At 44.8% G+C, this 15,000-nt stretch overlaps 1 protein-coding gene across 1 annotated transcript in view; it reads left to right on the forward strand.

Moving 5' to 3' along the window:
- The first annotated feature begins 1,175 nt into the window (after window positions 1-1,175).
- mn1b (meningioma 1b) overlaps window positions 1,176-15,000 on the forward strand; it is a 25,898-nt gene continuing 12,073 nt past the window's right edge. The window contains exon 1 of the mRNA XM_031305038.2: window positions 1,176-5,824. Coding sequence (XP_031160898.2) covers window positions 2,284-5,824 — 3,541 coding nt within the window. The 5' untranslated portion in view covers window positions 1,176-2,283. The remainder of the gene's footprint in view (window positions 5,825-15,000) is intronic.

The following is a 15,000-nucleotide window of genomic DNA, read 5'->3' on the forward strand; positions in this document are numbered from 1 at the left end:
ATTACTCAGAGAATACTATTGATTATCGGAAACCGAAGGCCAATATCATCCACATGATTTAGTTGAGATGGTCTTTTAAGGAGGATTTGTTTCCCCTCCGTTGGGGACACACTTTACAATATCAGTCTAATTTATACTTTTATATCAACGTCAATATCAGCTCAGATATGCAGGCATTAGTGGAATCTACCGATGCCAGAGTTGGACCCTTTTGTTTGGCACAAATTTGCTTTTTACAGACGAGAACACATGTAACATGCAGCGGGTCACAAAGGAAAAGTCATCACATTTAAAGCTGGAAAAAAGGATCATTTTTCTGGAGTTATCCCTGCTGACCCTGAACACAACACAAGGGTTAAGAAACATGACTGAGTGTAGAAATGGCATTTGCATTGCATGTTCTAAACCTTTATAAACGTCAAAGTGTTAACAATGCACGCTGTTTATTAGAATCACAATCAGAATATTGCCATGTAAGTAACACTGACAAGGAAGTTGCTTTGGTGGATGGTGCATTAAACGGAAATAATCAATCAATACAAAAACAAATGTGCACAATATGAGAGAGAAAAACAGGATGAATGGTTTAGTGCAGGCGGTGCAAAAATGTGCACGTAAACCCAAAGAACAACTTGTGCAGGGGCTCAAAACAGAAGTTAGTTCGTAGGCGAAGAGGGTCGAGCAACACAAAACAAAAAGTGTGCTGAATTTCACTATAAGCTCCGTTTTATTCCAGTGGAGGGTGTGAGAGGTGCAGGAGTGTTTCCTCACTCAGAAACAGATCATATGGGATCCCTCTGGAAAAAAAATAGAAACCAGTTACTTAAAAACCTGTCTGTTTTGTTGCTTTTATTCAGATTTTCTCTTAGCTATTAGTCTTTTTAGTTCTTCTTATTTTTATTCAAATTGTATGCACACTACTGAATATCTATCTATCTATCTATCTATCTATCTATCTATCTATCAGTTCAAATGTGAAGATTGGGTTTTAAATGTAAAAAAATACTCTTTCACTGAAAACATTATATTTTTAAGTGAAAGCTATTTCTACAAGCTCTGCTTTCCACACAATCTCAGGGACCACCTTAAGAGCGTTTGTCCCGCCCCCGAAGCTTTCTCTGGTCCGTCCTGATTGGCTGAGAGCTCGGGGATGGAAGCGGCTGCAGAAATGCAAAACTTGTTGCTGGCTCCTCCGGACGCGTTGATCTCACACAGCGCCAAGAAGCGGCAGAGCGGAGTGTGTCTGTGAATCGATCCCAAGTGCACTCAGACCACACCAGGGCACGGAACGGCACGGCTCGGTGCACGGAGGGGACGCACACTTTAGGAGCGAAACGCAGTGAAAGGACTTAAAGCAAAAAGAGCTTCCATGCGAGACTCATGACCGGCAGCGGGTGAAGGATGCTGTCAAGCCGCTCCGGGGTTGTGGAGTGCGGGTAGTGCGGGTAGTGCACGCCGCGCTGCTCCCGGTTCAGGTCGCGTAAACGGACGCTCCGGTGCTCCGGTGCCCGCAGGGTTGGAGACCCCGTCTTTGTGGACTCACACTGGACTTTTGGCTACGTGCTGCCCAGCAGAGATTTTGAAGGACATCAGTGGGCAGTATTTATTTAAAAGATATTTTTCTCCCCTCAAAGCTACAAAGATAGTTTGAACCAAACGGCTTTTTTCCCCTTGTTTCAAGTATGGGACCTTATACAAAAACAAAAAAGTCGCTCTGGAACATTTGACATTGGACTGGAATAATGAATTAGTTGACAGAAATTGTTCTATTCCCTTTTTTGATCGCTCCGATTCTTCTGCGCTCTCCTATTTAGATTTTTTTTTTTTTGGCGACATGTTTTTGTGCCATGTTCGCCCCTGAAGAAATGCGCACAGAAAAACTTTGGAATATGGTAGGTCATCCGTGCAGCAAGTTAATTACCAGTGTTGTATATGTGTTCGCTTAGTCAAAGACAAACACAAGAGCAGTCAAGTGCACGCTATAATACGGGAGCAGGGACACAGTTTACGTGCGTATTTGGACACAGTCTGTCCTCTATAGCTCTCTCCTCCGCGTCCTTAGAGAAGTTAAAAAAACCCCAATTGATTCGCAATCAGAACTTATTTGGTGAGTTTTAACATTTAAGTCGATAAAGCAGTTTGATTAGTAGGCTGATACAAACATTTGAATAGTTCTCATAGCCTATCTTCCTTTTTTTTTTTTTTTTTTCTTTTGGGGACAGACGGAAAAACAGACCGATGTCTGGCAAACTGGCCGTCATGTGGGATTGATTGCAGGGGAGTATGTTTGGGCTGGAGCAGTTTGGTTCTCAGATTAATAGCAGAAACCCTGGCCAGTCAGAGAGAAACATAAACCAACCGAGGCTGAACATGGGCTCGCATTATAAAGGCCCAGGTTTTCACGCTGGAGGCCCGCCGGGGGCCGTGGAGCCCGGCATGGGCCCTCTGAACGAGCCGCAAATGCTTGGGCTCAATATGAACATGAACGGAGAGCAGTACGGGGGCTTCCACCCGCGGGGCCACTCGGACATGCATGCAGGCAGCGGACTCCAGCAGCAGCAGCAGCAGCAGCAAGGACCCATGCATGGATTTTTTAACAACCAGCAACCTCATCAAGGACATCCTCACGGCCATCACCCGCACCAACCTCACCCTCATTTCAGTGGGAGTTTTGGAGGCCCAGAGCCGGGCTCATCATGCCTGCATGGTGGCAGGCTAATGGGCTACAACAACAATGGCATGGGACCACAGCAGGGCTTTGGAGAAGGATTTGATCCTCTTGCTGAGGGGCAGGCCGGGGATGGCTTTCCCCAGCAGCAGCAGCAGCAGCAGCAGCAGCAGCGGCCTGGGAACATGCCTGACTTTCAACATCATGGGCCTCCCAGTGGCAGCCACGCTGTCCCCGCTCCCTGTCTCCCCCTGGACCAGTCGCCCAACAGAGCAGCATCCTTCCACGGCCTCCCTTCCTCCTCATCCTCCTCCTCGGAGTCTCACGGCTTGGAGCCTCGGCGCATGCCCAACCAGGGAGCTGTCGACGGATTAGAGTATAACTTCCCCAGCGAGCCTCCATCTGGACATTTTGATGTACATGTATTTTCCCCATCAGAATCAGAATCTCAGTTACCCCATTTTGGGCCAGGGAGGCCAGTTCCCGGTGGTAATTTCCCAGGGAACCCTGGCATGCCACGGACAACAGGTATGCCGGGCATCTCTAAGGGCCACCAGCCGCCTCCGCAGCCTCCGCAGCCTCAGCAGCATGGAGTGTTTTTTGAGCGTTTTGGAAACGGCAGGAAGGTGCCCGTGGGAATGGAGCCGGCGGTCAACGCAAGACATCCTCTCATGCAGCAGCAGCAACAACAGGCTGGCTTAATAGCCAGGCAGAATTCATGCCCCCCTGGCCTCCCCCGACCCCCTCAGGCTGAGCCCGGCTCCACTAACCCCAACATTCTGGATGGAGGGGTCATGATGCCTGGCCAACACAACCAGTTTGAATATCCCATTCACAGACTGGAAAATAGGGGTCTGCACCCCTATGGGGATCCCATGTTTAATATGCAACAGCCCGCTCCTCCTCCCTCCCAGCAGCCCCCCAACCAGAGGCTGCAACACTTTGACTCTCCCTATATGAACATGGCGAAAAGGCCAAGGTTTGACTTTCCCAATGCACATGGCGGTGAAGGCTGGTGTGCTGGTGGTGGGATGGAAAACCACCTCTCTCCCTCTGCCTACCCCGGCCTGTCTGGAGAGTTCACCCCACCTGTGAATGAAGGTTTCCCCCCAGGTCCGCTGCAGCACCCGGGGCCTGAGCAGCAGTCTCTGCAGCAGCGGCAGAACGCAGCCATGATGATCAAACAGATGGCCTCTCGCAACCAGCAGCAGAGGATGAGGCAGCCCAGTCTGCAGCAGCTGGGTCACCACGGCGAAGTGCCTCCTGGCCCAATGGCTCACGGAGGCCCGGTGGGGAACATGCCTCAACCCAACTTTGACAGGGAGAATGTCGGCAGGATGAACATTGATGGACAAAATCCTCATGTAGCTCAGGAGAACTCCTGGTTCCAGGGGTCCCACCCACCGGGGGAGATGATGTCACGGCGTATGGGTGGAGCGGGGAATGAACCTGGGCCTCACGACATGGGGCTGCAGCAGAACGGGGCTGGGATGATGTTTAGGCCAGGCATGGGAATGCAGGAGCCCATGAGAATACCAGGAGACGGACATGTACAGGCTCTCCATTCCCCGGGTATGCACTCACAATTCAACGTGGGCAACATCTCTCAAATGCAGTCTCCAGGAGCAGGGACGGGGCATCCGAATGCACCGGCGGAGAGGCGGCCAGCTGACTTCCCCGCACCCCCAATGGGAGCACAGCCAACGTTCCCCTATGGAGGGGGTAACCGTCAGGGGCCGGGCCACAGTGCTCCCCAGGGGGTGAACACCTCACCAGGGAGCTACCCTCCTCAGTCTGAGTTCCCTCCAGGCCAGCGGTCGTCTGTTAGTAAGCTGGGAGCTCTGTCCCTTGGGAACTTCAGCAAAACCAGCACTAAAGACAGTGTTTTCGGCCAGAGCTGCCTGGCGGCTCTTTCCACGGCCTGCCAGAACATGATCGCTAGCCTAGGGGCCCCGAATCTTAACGTAACATTCAACAAGAAGAACCAAAATGAGGGCAAGCGAAAACTGAGTCAGACGGAGCAGGACATTAATAGCAGCACGTCGAATGGGACTGGCAGTGCTGGAGCTGAATATTTTCAGAGCAGCACTTCCCAGAACAGCCAGATGCCTGGCACTGGGAATAGCAACTCAAAGCCTCCAAGTCAAAGCCAGCCGGTGCAGGGGGAAGCCAGTGCCCTCTCCCCAAACTACAACATGGACGCTACCCCGTGCAGTGAGGGGAAGGCAACAACAGGGAGTGGGAGAGGGAGAGGGAGGAGAAAAAGAGACAGCGGACATGTGAGCCCTGGAATTTTTTTTTCCCCTGACAATGGTAACCCTGTTGTAAGTCCAGGCCAGCAGACCCCCTCTGCTGGCGTTGGGGAGAGGGGTGGGGGCACGCCCCACGAGAAACACCTCCAGTCACCCTCTTGGGGGAAAGGAGGCGACCTAATGTTGGGGGACCAGGCCGACCTGATGTCTTCTTTGGACAGTGGCATCCAAAGTGTCGCCAAATCTGACAGCAGCTCGCCGCGAGTGGACTTTCCTGACGATGTCAGCACCCACTACGGCAACGAGGACGAGGTTTCCTCCAGCTCAGACGCTGCAGGGGCCTCGGCCAACAAGCCTAATCGCAGCCCTATGATCACCGGCTCGCCCAAAATGCAAAGGAGCGAGCACGGGTTGATAAATGGACAGAAGCCCCTAGGCATGGGCATTACCAATCACACTACCTCGACGCCAGACGGCTACGGACTGAACGCTGGCGGGGGCGCAGGGGCCAGTGGGGTGAGCCACCCGGGCACTCCCGGGGTGGAGCAGGTACGCACACCATCCAGCACCTCTGGCCAGGATGAAATCCACCCTCTGGAGATCCTGCAGGCCCAGATCCAGCTACAGCGCCAGCAGTTCAGCATCTCCGAGGACCAGCCCCTGGCCATGAAAAATGGCAAAAAGAATGGTGACTGTCCGTCACAGAACGGAGACAATGAGCTGGTGAGCTGCAGCCCGGATGCTGGGAAGGGCTCAATGGGCACTATTGACCTTGACACCCTCATGGCAGAGCAGCACGCCACCTGGTACGTGCCCAGTGACAAGGCCATGATGGACGGGTCGGAGGATGACAAGGCCATGGGACCATGGGAAAAAAATAAGAGCCAAAACAACAGCAAAGAAGGTAAAAAAATGTTTTTAATTCCACTTTTCTGTCTCTCTTTCCTTCACACTCTGTGTCTCACACTCACTCTCACACCAGCTGAACAATTTTCCTCATAAAATGAGTGTATTTTCTTCCGTAAAATGCTTCTTACTGGGTCTGAAGTGCAGTGTAACAGCACATACATAATAGGTAGAAAACGCTGATAATAGGACCTTTTGTCCATATTGTGCGGCCAGAAAGCAGCCGTCACTGTTTAACTATAGGGTCTTTGAATTTTAGAGGTTCAGTCTATAGGAAGATAATCAATTTAATGGTAGCGCCATTCAAGTATTTACAAAGAAAAAGATTTCTGCTGTATTTTTCCTTGTTAAATTGGGTCATATTGAACGATGTTAAAAAAAAAAAAAAAATTAAATTCAGGCTGATGTGACAGAACAAAAGCGAACCTTATGTGTTTCCATACGTGTCTTCATTGTGGAGGCTCTTCAAAAGGAACAGCCCCGGCAAAGTAAACATTTCCTGTGGTTCTTTATCTCGGTTTTCAGGGTGAACAACTACATTGAGAAGATTAATAGCTTTTTGAGGATATGCGTTGCGCAGCGGGGTTCCCCTCGCCTTGTTTGTTTTTGTTATTATCCTGGGATAATACCGGGGGATTGGTTTTAGATCGGCAGGACAGGATTTTAAGGATTAGATATCAACGGTGAAATAAATACAGCCATTCACTTCCATTTTTAAAAATAATATATTTTTTTTAAGTTAATTTAGAAATCTTGTAAAGCCTACTATTTTTCAAATTGTGTTTGACTATTGTTAACAATTTGTTTCAATTTTAAATGTATTATTGCCTCTTTTGTCACTTTGAAATGATTTATTATCATGTATTAATATTATTATTAATCACAAAGTGTTCAAATATTTTTGCCAGTAATTTTAGGAGTTTGTACGAAACCACGTTTCTTAAGTAAAATGTAAATGTTCTGGCCTAAAGGCACAGAGGCAGTTTCTTTCAGTGTGTAGCTGCTGTAGCTTTATGGTGACAACCAGTTCTACCCATTTTTTTAGTTTTATGTTCTTATGGTTTTATATCTAAATCAAAATGCAGATAAATAATTTTACTGTCGCGTTTTTGCGGACCAGTTTGTTATTCTAATTCTTCCCACTCTACTTATAATGATAATTCATTATTTCAAAATTATTTCTATATTGCTGTTAAATTTATATTAGGATTATGTGTGTTTTTAAACGCAGTAGAAAACACATTGTGTGCATTATTATGCATTATAATTGCCAAATCGGCAAGTTGTGTGAGGATATGTTGCTTTCATTTATTGAGTCATTTCTTTTTGGATGTTCTTTGTCTGTATTTGAACGTTAGTTATTTCTAAAGCTGTGGACAGAAATGGATGACGCTGGAAGGCCCTGTGTGTGTGTGTGTGTGTGTGTGTGTGTGTGTGTGTGTGTGTGTGTGGGGATATATAATAATGGATGGATGGATGGATGGGTAAAATAGAGGATATAGCTGTATGGTGCGTCTCAAGCGCCTCTTTGTTCTGATCAGTGCGGGTGCAGAGAGGGGCGGGGGCGTGCACCGCCGAGGCTGGAGTCCAGGCGCATTGCTTATATGAGACTGAGCACAGCGTGCCGGGTTAACACTGATCCCAGCACTTCCAAAGAGCACTGGAATTTAACGTTTCCTCTGATGCAGCAGGCTAATATCACCCCGATTTATTAATATTATTATTATTATTATTATCATTCTAAATCTACAGAACAAAAACAAGCAGGCTACATTTAAATGTGATCCAGAATCATCCAATCGGTTAGTTTCCCTCATGATTAGTCCTCTCAGCTAACGTAGAAGACATATTTGTGGCCTTTTTGTTCCCATGGTTTGTCTCCCCCTCATCATCATATATAAAAAAATAGGTAAGTGAGTTTTTATTAATTCATATGGAATTTAAATCAAAAACTGAAAACTAAACGGACAAACTAAACCCCAACCAGAGTGTGGTGGTGTAAAGAAAAGAAAGGAGAAAGCCCACTGATGCCAGGAGATGATAAGTAACATCATTACTTTTGATATTGATTAATGAGTTTTCTTCGGAGCCGGAAACCCAACGCTGATAAGCGGCCAGCCACTGTCACCCTGTTGCTCTCGCTGTTTTCATTTCTCTGGGGCCGATGGCAGACAGTTAACTTCATGAAATCATTCAAACAAAATCAGTAGGTATTTAAAAGCAGAATAGTCTTTAGAATTTCTGCATTCATTTCCTCTCCCCTCCTCTGTATCCTGTCTCCTTCTCTCTCCTACCCTCTCCTTTCTCTCTCTCTTTCTGTCTCCTGTCTCCTTCTCTCTCATCTCCTTTCTCTCTGCTGTCCTCGCTCCTCTCTCTCTTTCTGTCTCCTCCTCTCCCCTACCCTCTCCTTTCTCTCTGCTGTCCTCTCCTTTGCTGTCTACTCTCTCTTTCTGTCTCCTGTCTCCTTCTTTCTCCCCCATCTCTCCTCCCCTCTCTCAGCCCTCCCTGCATGGACACGAGGCATGCACCTCTGGAGCGATCGATAGCTAGTTAGCACAAATCACGGCTCCTGACAGTTTCTCATTTGAGTGCTTCAGACAGCAAAGATGAAAAAAAAGAAAAAAAGGGTGGAGGTGTATTTGGGAGGGGGTGGGGGGATTTTGAGATTGAATCTGATGCTTAGGCTACACAGAAGGGAGCAAAATAACATAATAATTGGAGATAAGTCATAGCCCGCAGTGTAGTTCCATAAGAGCCAGCATCCCACTGCAAAAAATATCCGTCCCTGTGTACCTGTCAGTCTTTTGGGGGAGATAATATCAGTGACACTCATTTAAAATATAAATCATTAGTGCATTATCACTAACTAAATGTAACTCGGGCAAGAAAAGCCTTAAAAGATCATTTTCATTGCATGAAATGAATTTATGTAATTCCTGTGACCGTGTGAAATTATAGTTCATAATAACACTTATAATAAGTTGAAGTAACATTTTATTCATCAGAAGAATTGAAGAGGTTTATTGTCATATGCACAGAAAAGACTTAGTTACACCATGCAGTGAAAAGATGACTGTCAGTCTTCTTTACACAGCCAATATAAAAAAGGAGAATTATCAATAAAGCTAAAACAAACGATAAAAAAGCCGTAATAAATAGTTTTAAAATGGGGCAATTGGATGTTAAAAACACACACAAGATTTACATTGTATGACATAACCAGTGAAGATATTGTTTTTGCAGTGGGGCTATTCTGAACGGTTATATAAGTCTGAAATACATGCTGAGAATGTTTGGTAGATATGAAATATATGATTTTCTACCTGTCCACTCATGTCTTATTTAGCTCTCTCAGGAGCGTTGTTGTTGAATTATGCCGAGATTATTTTCACTCTTAAGCAATAAGCATTCTGTCAGGTTGTTAAATTCAATAATGATGAACCAAATCGTAAATACTCCGCTACATCTCAGAGAGAAATATTGTACTTTTTACTCCACTACATTCATCTGTTACAGCTTTAGTTACTTTACACATTAAGATTACTGCACACAAAACGTAGTTTATAAAATCTGATGTGTTATTATAAAGTAAACTAGCCAACAATATAACGGCCTACAAGTCCAGCTGAGACGATTAGACCATTAAACCTGATTTCCTTGGGTCAAATTTGACCCACTTTCAAAAAGTTTCTATATCAGAAATTTGGGTTTTCTTTCAAACAAATTGTCCAAAAAAATAACGTCTATGGTTTACTACAACGCTCCTAACAAGTTAAATAAATAATCAGTTCACTACTTGCATTGAATTTGGGTGTTTTACTCAATTTTATAGCATTTGAAGAAACAACATTGATAAAAGAACGTTGGAAAAAGTGATAAAAATGTCAGAAAAAAGTGACAAATGTGAAAAAAAAATAAATAAAAAAAAAAAGTTCCTGATGATACTTACAGACTGTTACTGACAAGTAACATTTTCAATGCAGGACCTTTACTCGTAACAGAGTATTCTTACAGTGTGGTATTAGTACTTTTACTGCAGTAGAGGATCTGAATACTTCTTCCAGCGCTGATGAGAATTATTGCAGAACTTTGAGTTCCTAATGTGCCTATATATGAGATATAATCTGTGTCTGTTAAGAGTTTCAACAGTCGAATGGTGGTGTCGTCTGGACGTCGGGGATGCAGACGAGTTGATTGCAGTGGAAGTTGAAAAAGCTGCAAAGGTCAAGGGTCGGGGGGGGGGGGGGGGGGGGGGGTTGAGATCTCCACTATTGAGCAGAATTGAAATTTTGAGCGTCATATCCATAGAAATAAAATGGATAGAAAGGCCATTCCATTTTGTTTCTATGGTCATGTACTTAATTTGAATGCATTCTGGTGAATATGTCTGCAACAATTTATGGTTGCAAATGTCTTTATTTATGGAAAGGAAATTCTAATAGGTTTTTGGGGTATCCCTCCACCCCCCAATTCCCTATGTAAATTCCGCCTATGCTCAAACCGATTAATCGGTTATCAAAACAGTTGGCGATTAATTGAATAGTTGACAACTGATGGACTGATCTTTGCGGCTGTGGTCGTAGGAGGTGAACGTTTCCATCGCTCGGTGCGGCTTCGCTGTGTAACTTCAGACGGGTCCAGGTGCGTTTTGAGATCACAGGAGCCCCAAATCTCGCCATGACTCGAATAAAAAGTTCCATATTTAGCTAACTTCCTCTGAATGTAGCCACTAAAAGTTAAACAGAGCTGATTTGGTGAGGAACTAAGCTGTGTGCATCACAGCTCAGCCTCGCTCTGCATAGGCGGAATTCACGGGGGGGTGGGGGGTGGGGGGGTTACCCCAGATGGGGGGGGGGGGGGGGTATGTTGAGGTGAGCTACCCGGGTGCCCAAACAGGAAATATTTAAATGAATCATTGGTTAAAAAAAAAAAAAAAAAAAAAAAAAAAAGGTATTCTGGGGAAAACAACCGCTTTTAAAAAACGTCGCAAAAGGGGCAGCCTCTAGCTCACCCAGTGGGAGCGTGCGCCCCATGTAGGTTGAGTCCTTTGCAGCGGCTGGGGGTTCGAATCCGACCTGCGGCCCTTTACTGCGTGTCACCCTCCATCTCTCTCCCACCGTTCCTGTCTATCCACTTCTGTCACCTTCAGATAAAGGGGGAAAAAGCCCCAATAAATGATCTAAAAAAACACAAACAAATATCACGATACACGCCCTAATTCAGGCACAGTTGTTCCTGCATCTGTAAACTCACGGCCTGCAGAGTCTGCTGTGCAACACGAGCAACTGTCCTTGTACGGTGTCGGTTAACATTTCCCCTTTTTTTTATATTTCTTCTACCTCTTCCCTTCCGTTCTGTATATTTCAGCCAGAAGCCGACGGTTCATTTGGAAACTCGTGCAAAGTCTTGATAACAGGCCACACACACACACACACACACACACACACACACACACACACACACACACACACACACACACACACACACACACACACACGCGCACACACACACACACATACGCACACACAAACGCAGACTTGTACACACACACACACACACACACACACACACACAAACGTACACTCACACACACTCTTTCACACACACACACACACACACACACACACACACACACACACACGCAAACACAAACGTACACTTGTACACTCTCACACACACACACACACACACACACACACACACACACACACACACTTGTGTGACTTGTTCTCTTTTTCTCCCTCTTCTATCAGCGCACTTTTAAAACACTTCACAGTTGACCCTGTGGACGAGTTTCACTCGTCACTCTCAATAATCAGCCCCATAAACTGCTCTAATCATGATCAGATCTCTCTCTCTGTCGCGCTCTGACTTTGACAGGTTTGAAAAGAGGGAACTTGCATCTTATCACACCTACTAGAAAGCACTTAAATCCTCTGAAAGCGCCGTATTGATATCCCACCGCGGAGAACAATCCTGCGAGACTAGCGGGCCTTTTGACATTTCGGTACGACGACAACCCCCCACAAATCACACACCGGTAATTTCTATTTCCTGTTTCTCTTGAAAAAGAAAGAAGGATAAGAAGGAGAAAGTGATTGGCATGTGCTTGAATGTGGAGAAGAGGAAAAAAAACCAGCTCGGGGCAGTCTATGTTCTTTACCTGTCATGTCAAGGTGTTTGATATCGACTTTTGTTCCACATGCAGCAGAGTCCCATCGCACACACTCCCGCGCCGCAGTAATGACGCTCATTATGATAATCATAGCAATTAGCCTCGGTAATATTGTTTCCAAAAGTCATAATTCATCCACAGGCAACTCTGGAAGTTTGACTCGGTTACTGACAGTGGTGTAATCTAATGTATTGTAGTGGGTATACTGTACCCACTACAATACTACTGTACTGTGTGTGTGTATGTGTATATATATATATATATATATATATATATGTATGTATGTATGTATGTATATATATATATATATATATATATATATATATATATATATGTATGTATGTATGTATGTATGTATGTATGTATGTATATATATATATATATATATATATATATATATATATATATATATATATATATATATATATTGGCCAGACTCAGCCTTTGGGAGAGGGGGGGCCATATCATATTGGGGGGGTCTGGGTGTCCTCCACCAGGGAAGTTTTGAGCATCAACGACTTAATTTCCTGTATTCGGATACACTTTTATGCACCAATTTATGGTGGAAATCCCTTTATTTAGCCTATGTGAAGAAGAAAAACACAGATGACAAATCAAAATATATCAAAAATATAATGGAAAGTATGTTGTTGTGGGTCACTGGGCATTTTTAAGTGGGTATATGGAAATCCTGGAGCTTTCTTAGTGGGTATCTATACCTGCGTATCACGTATACTACACCACTGGTTAGGCGTTTGGTGTTTTAAACCCCCAACGTCGCCTTCCAGGCAGCGCGGCAATGGTTATGTTTAGGGTTAGGGTTAGCTGCCTGGAAGGCAACGTTGGGGGCTTAAAACACCATCAAGCCACTGGTTACTGACGGGTTCACGGAGGGGGGGGGACAAAGAACAGCTAATTTACGGCTAGAAGTGCTGATTTGAGCAACATAAACCCATGATTGTAATAACAGAGAACTGTCCTCCTGAACGCTATCGTCCCCGATGTGGACAGAGGAAGTGTGGTCCTTGTCACAGTGTTGCGGTTTTGCAACCGACGGTTCGTCGTCGATGACTCGTTGTGGTCAGAAAATAGTGAGAAATGTCCAACCCAGTTTCTCAAAGTCCCAGGTGACGTCTCCAAATGTCTTGTTTTGTCACTCCCAAACCCAAAGATGTTGAGTTTAATATGACATGAAACAGAAAAGAGAACGGGAACCTCCCATGGACCTTTTTCACAGCAGACATTTTGACTAGTATGACTAGTATGACTACTATGACTAGTAGTCATAGGAAAAGCACAGCTGAAATTGATAACTCGGCTCAATTCCATCAAGTGTCCCAGTAAGCTATTTCAGTGAGTCAGCATGCACAATACCAGGGCCTCTCCTAAGTGGAATGCAGCCATCATTAATGGTTCTGAATACACCTGTCCTTTTCTTACTATGACATGTCAACACGTCTGCCGTGAAAAAGGTCTATTAACCCTGGTGTTGTCTTCCCGTCCACCATTAACTTCTTATCCTTCCAGGTCAAAATTGAAGATTACATTTTCCTTTTCTTTGTCACTTTTTTCAAAGCTTTTTTTTATTCATGATCAATAAACCCAATTTATATGACATTATACCTCATTGTTGCGTTAAAAAAAGCAGAAATTATGAATTATTTTTGACTAAAAGTTAAGATCACAGGATGTTGAGTGAATCACAGACTCACTCACTACTTTGCAAAACCTATAAAATTGAATAAAACACCTAAAATTCAATAAAAGTAATCATTGATTTAACCTGCGATGAACATTGTTCATGCATCCATGTTAATTTTAGGCAAACCCATATTTGTGATGTAAAAAACTTTGAAAACGGGTCTAATTTTAGACCCGAGGGCAACACAAGGGTTAGCTGCCTATTTGACGGACTAAAAACAGCATTTTATTTTTTATTTTGTGTCCATTCTCAAAATAGTTGCCGATGTGTTTCTGTGGATCAACTGATCGATTAGTCGAGGGAGCTCCAACAGGGGGGTCTGGGACCCCTAAGGGGTCCTTGGCGTCACAAAAAATGCCGCCGCGGCTCTGTCGTGGTTCTGTGTGTGGTCGTATGCATGCGTGTGTGTGTGCTGGGATGCATGCAAGTGTGTGACGGAGCCGAGAGGCGGGTTTGTAGCCACTGCAACTTGACAGCATGGATTTATTAGACATGACAAATCCCCCCCCCCCTCCCCGATCTGAACACGCTCACTTAATTCCAGTATGTTGAAAATATTTAAGAGTATTTACTTGACTTGTAAATACTGCAGATGTAATAAAGTGCCTGGAATTTAAGACTGTGTGTGTGTGTGTGCGTGTGTGTGTGCGTGTGCGTGTGCGTGTGCGTGTGCGTGTGCGTGTGCGTGTGCGTGTGCGTGTGCGTGCGTGTGTGTGTATGTGTTCCATGTTCCCAGGCTTTTTTTTGCAAGACATTGAGCACTGGTGACAGTCAAAGGAAGCCTATTAAAGAAGCGTGCTTGTGACTGATGAAGAGAGAGAGAGAAAGATGAACAAAGGTGTCAGGCCCTACTGGATTTTCAACTCTTCAAAAAAAAAAAAAAAAAATAGCAGCTCATCCGGTGTTGTGTTTTCCCCTGGGAAGGGTGTTAGAATAAAATAAAACTTGTCTCAGCATGTCGTAAATATTCTCCTCGGATGCAGCGGGGAACGGAATGCAAAAGTTTGTCAGGGAGATGCACAGGACGAGGAGTTTCAAACCATCCATCGTGGATGGATGTCCACTGTCTTGTTGAGTGACTGCCAGAAGGAAAAAAAAAAAGAAAAAAAAAAGAAAAAAAAAAATGAAGCTCCTGAAAGGTGTCCTGGGTTCATATGTTGCACGGGATGCAAGTAGAGCTGCAAAGAATAATCGATTCACCGATAAGTTGTCGTTTTTTTTATGAAAACAAAGTAAATATTCTCTGATGTCAGCTTGTTAAATGTGAATATTGTTCTAGTCTCTTCTCTCCTCTGGG

Source organism: Sander lucioperca, chromosome 2 (assembly GCF_008315115.2).
Source record: "Sander lucioperca isolate FBNREF2018 chromosome 2, SLUC_FBN_1.2, whole genome shotgun sequence".
Classification (NCBI taxonomy): Eukaryota; Metazoa; Chordata; class Actinopteri; order Perciformes; family Percidae; genus Sander; species Sander lucioperca.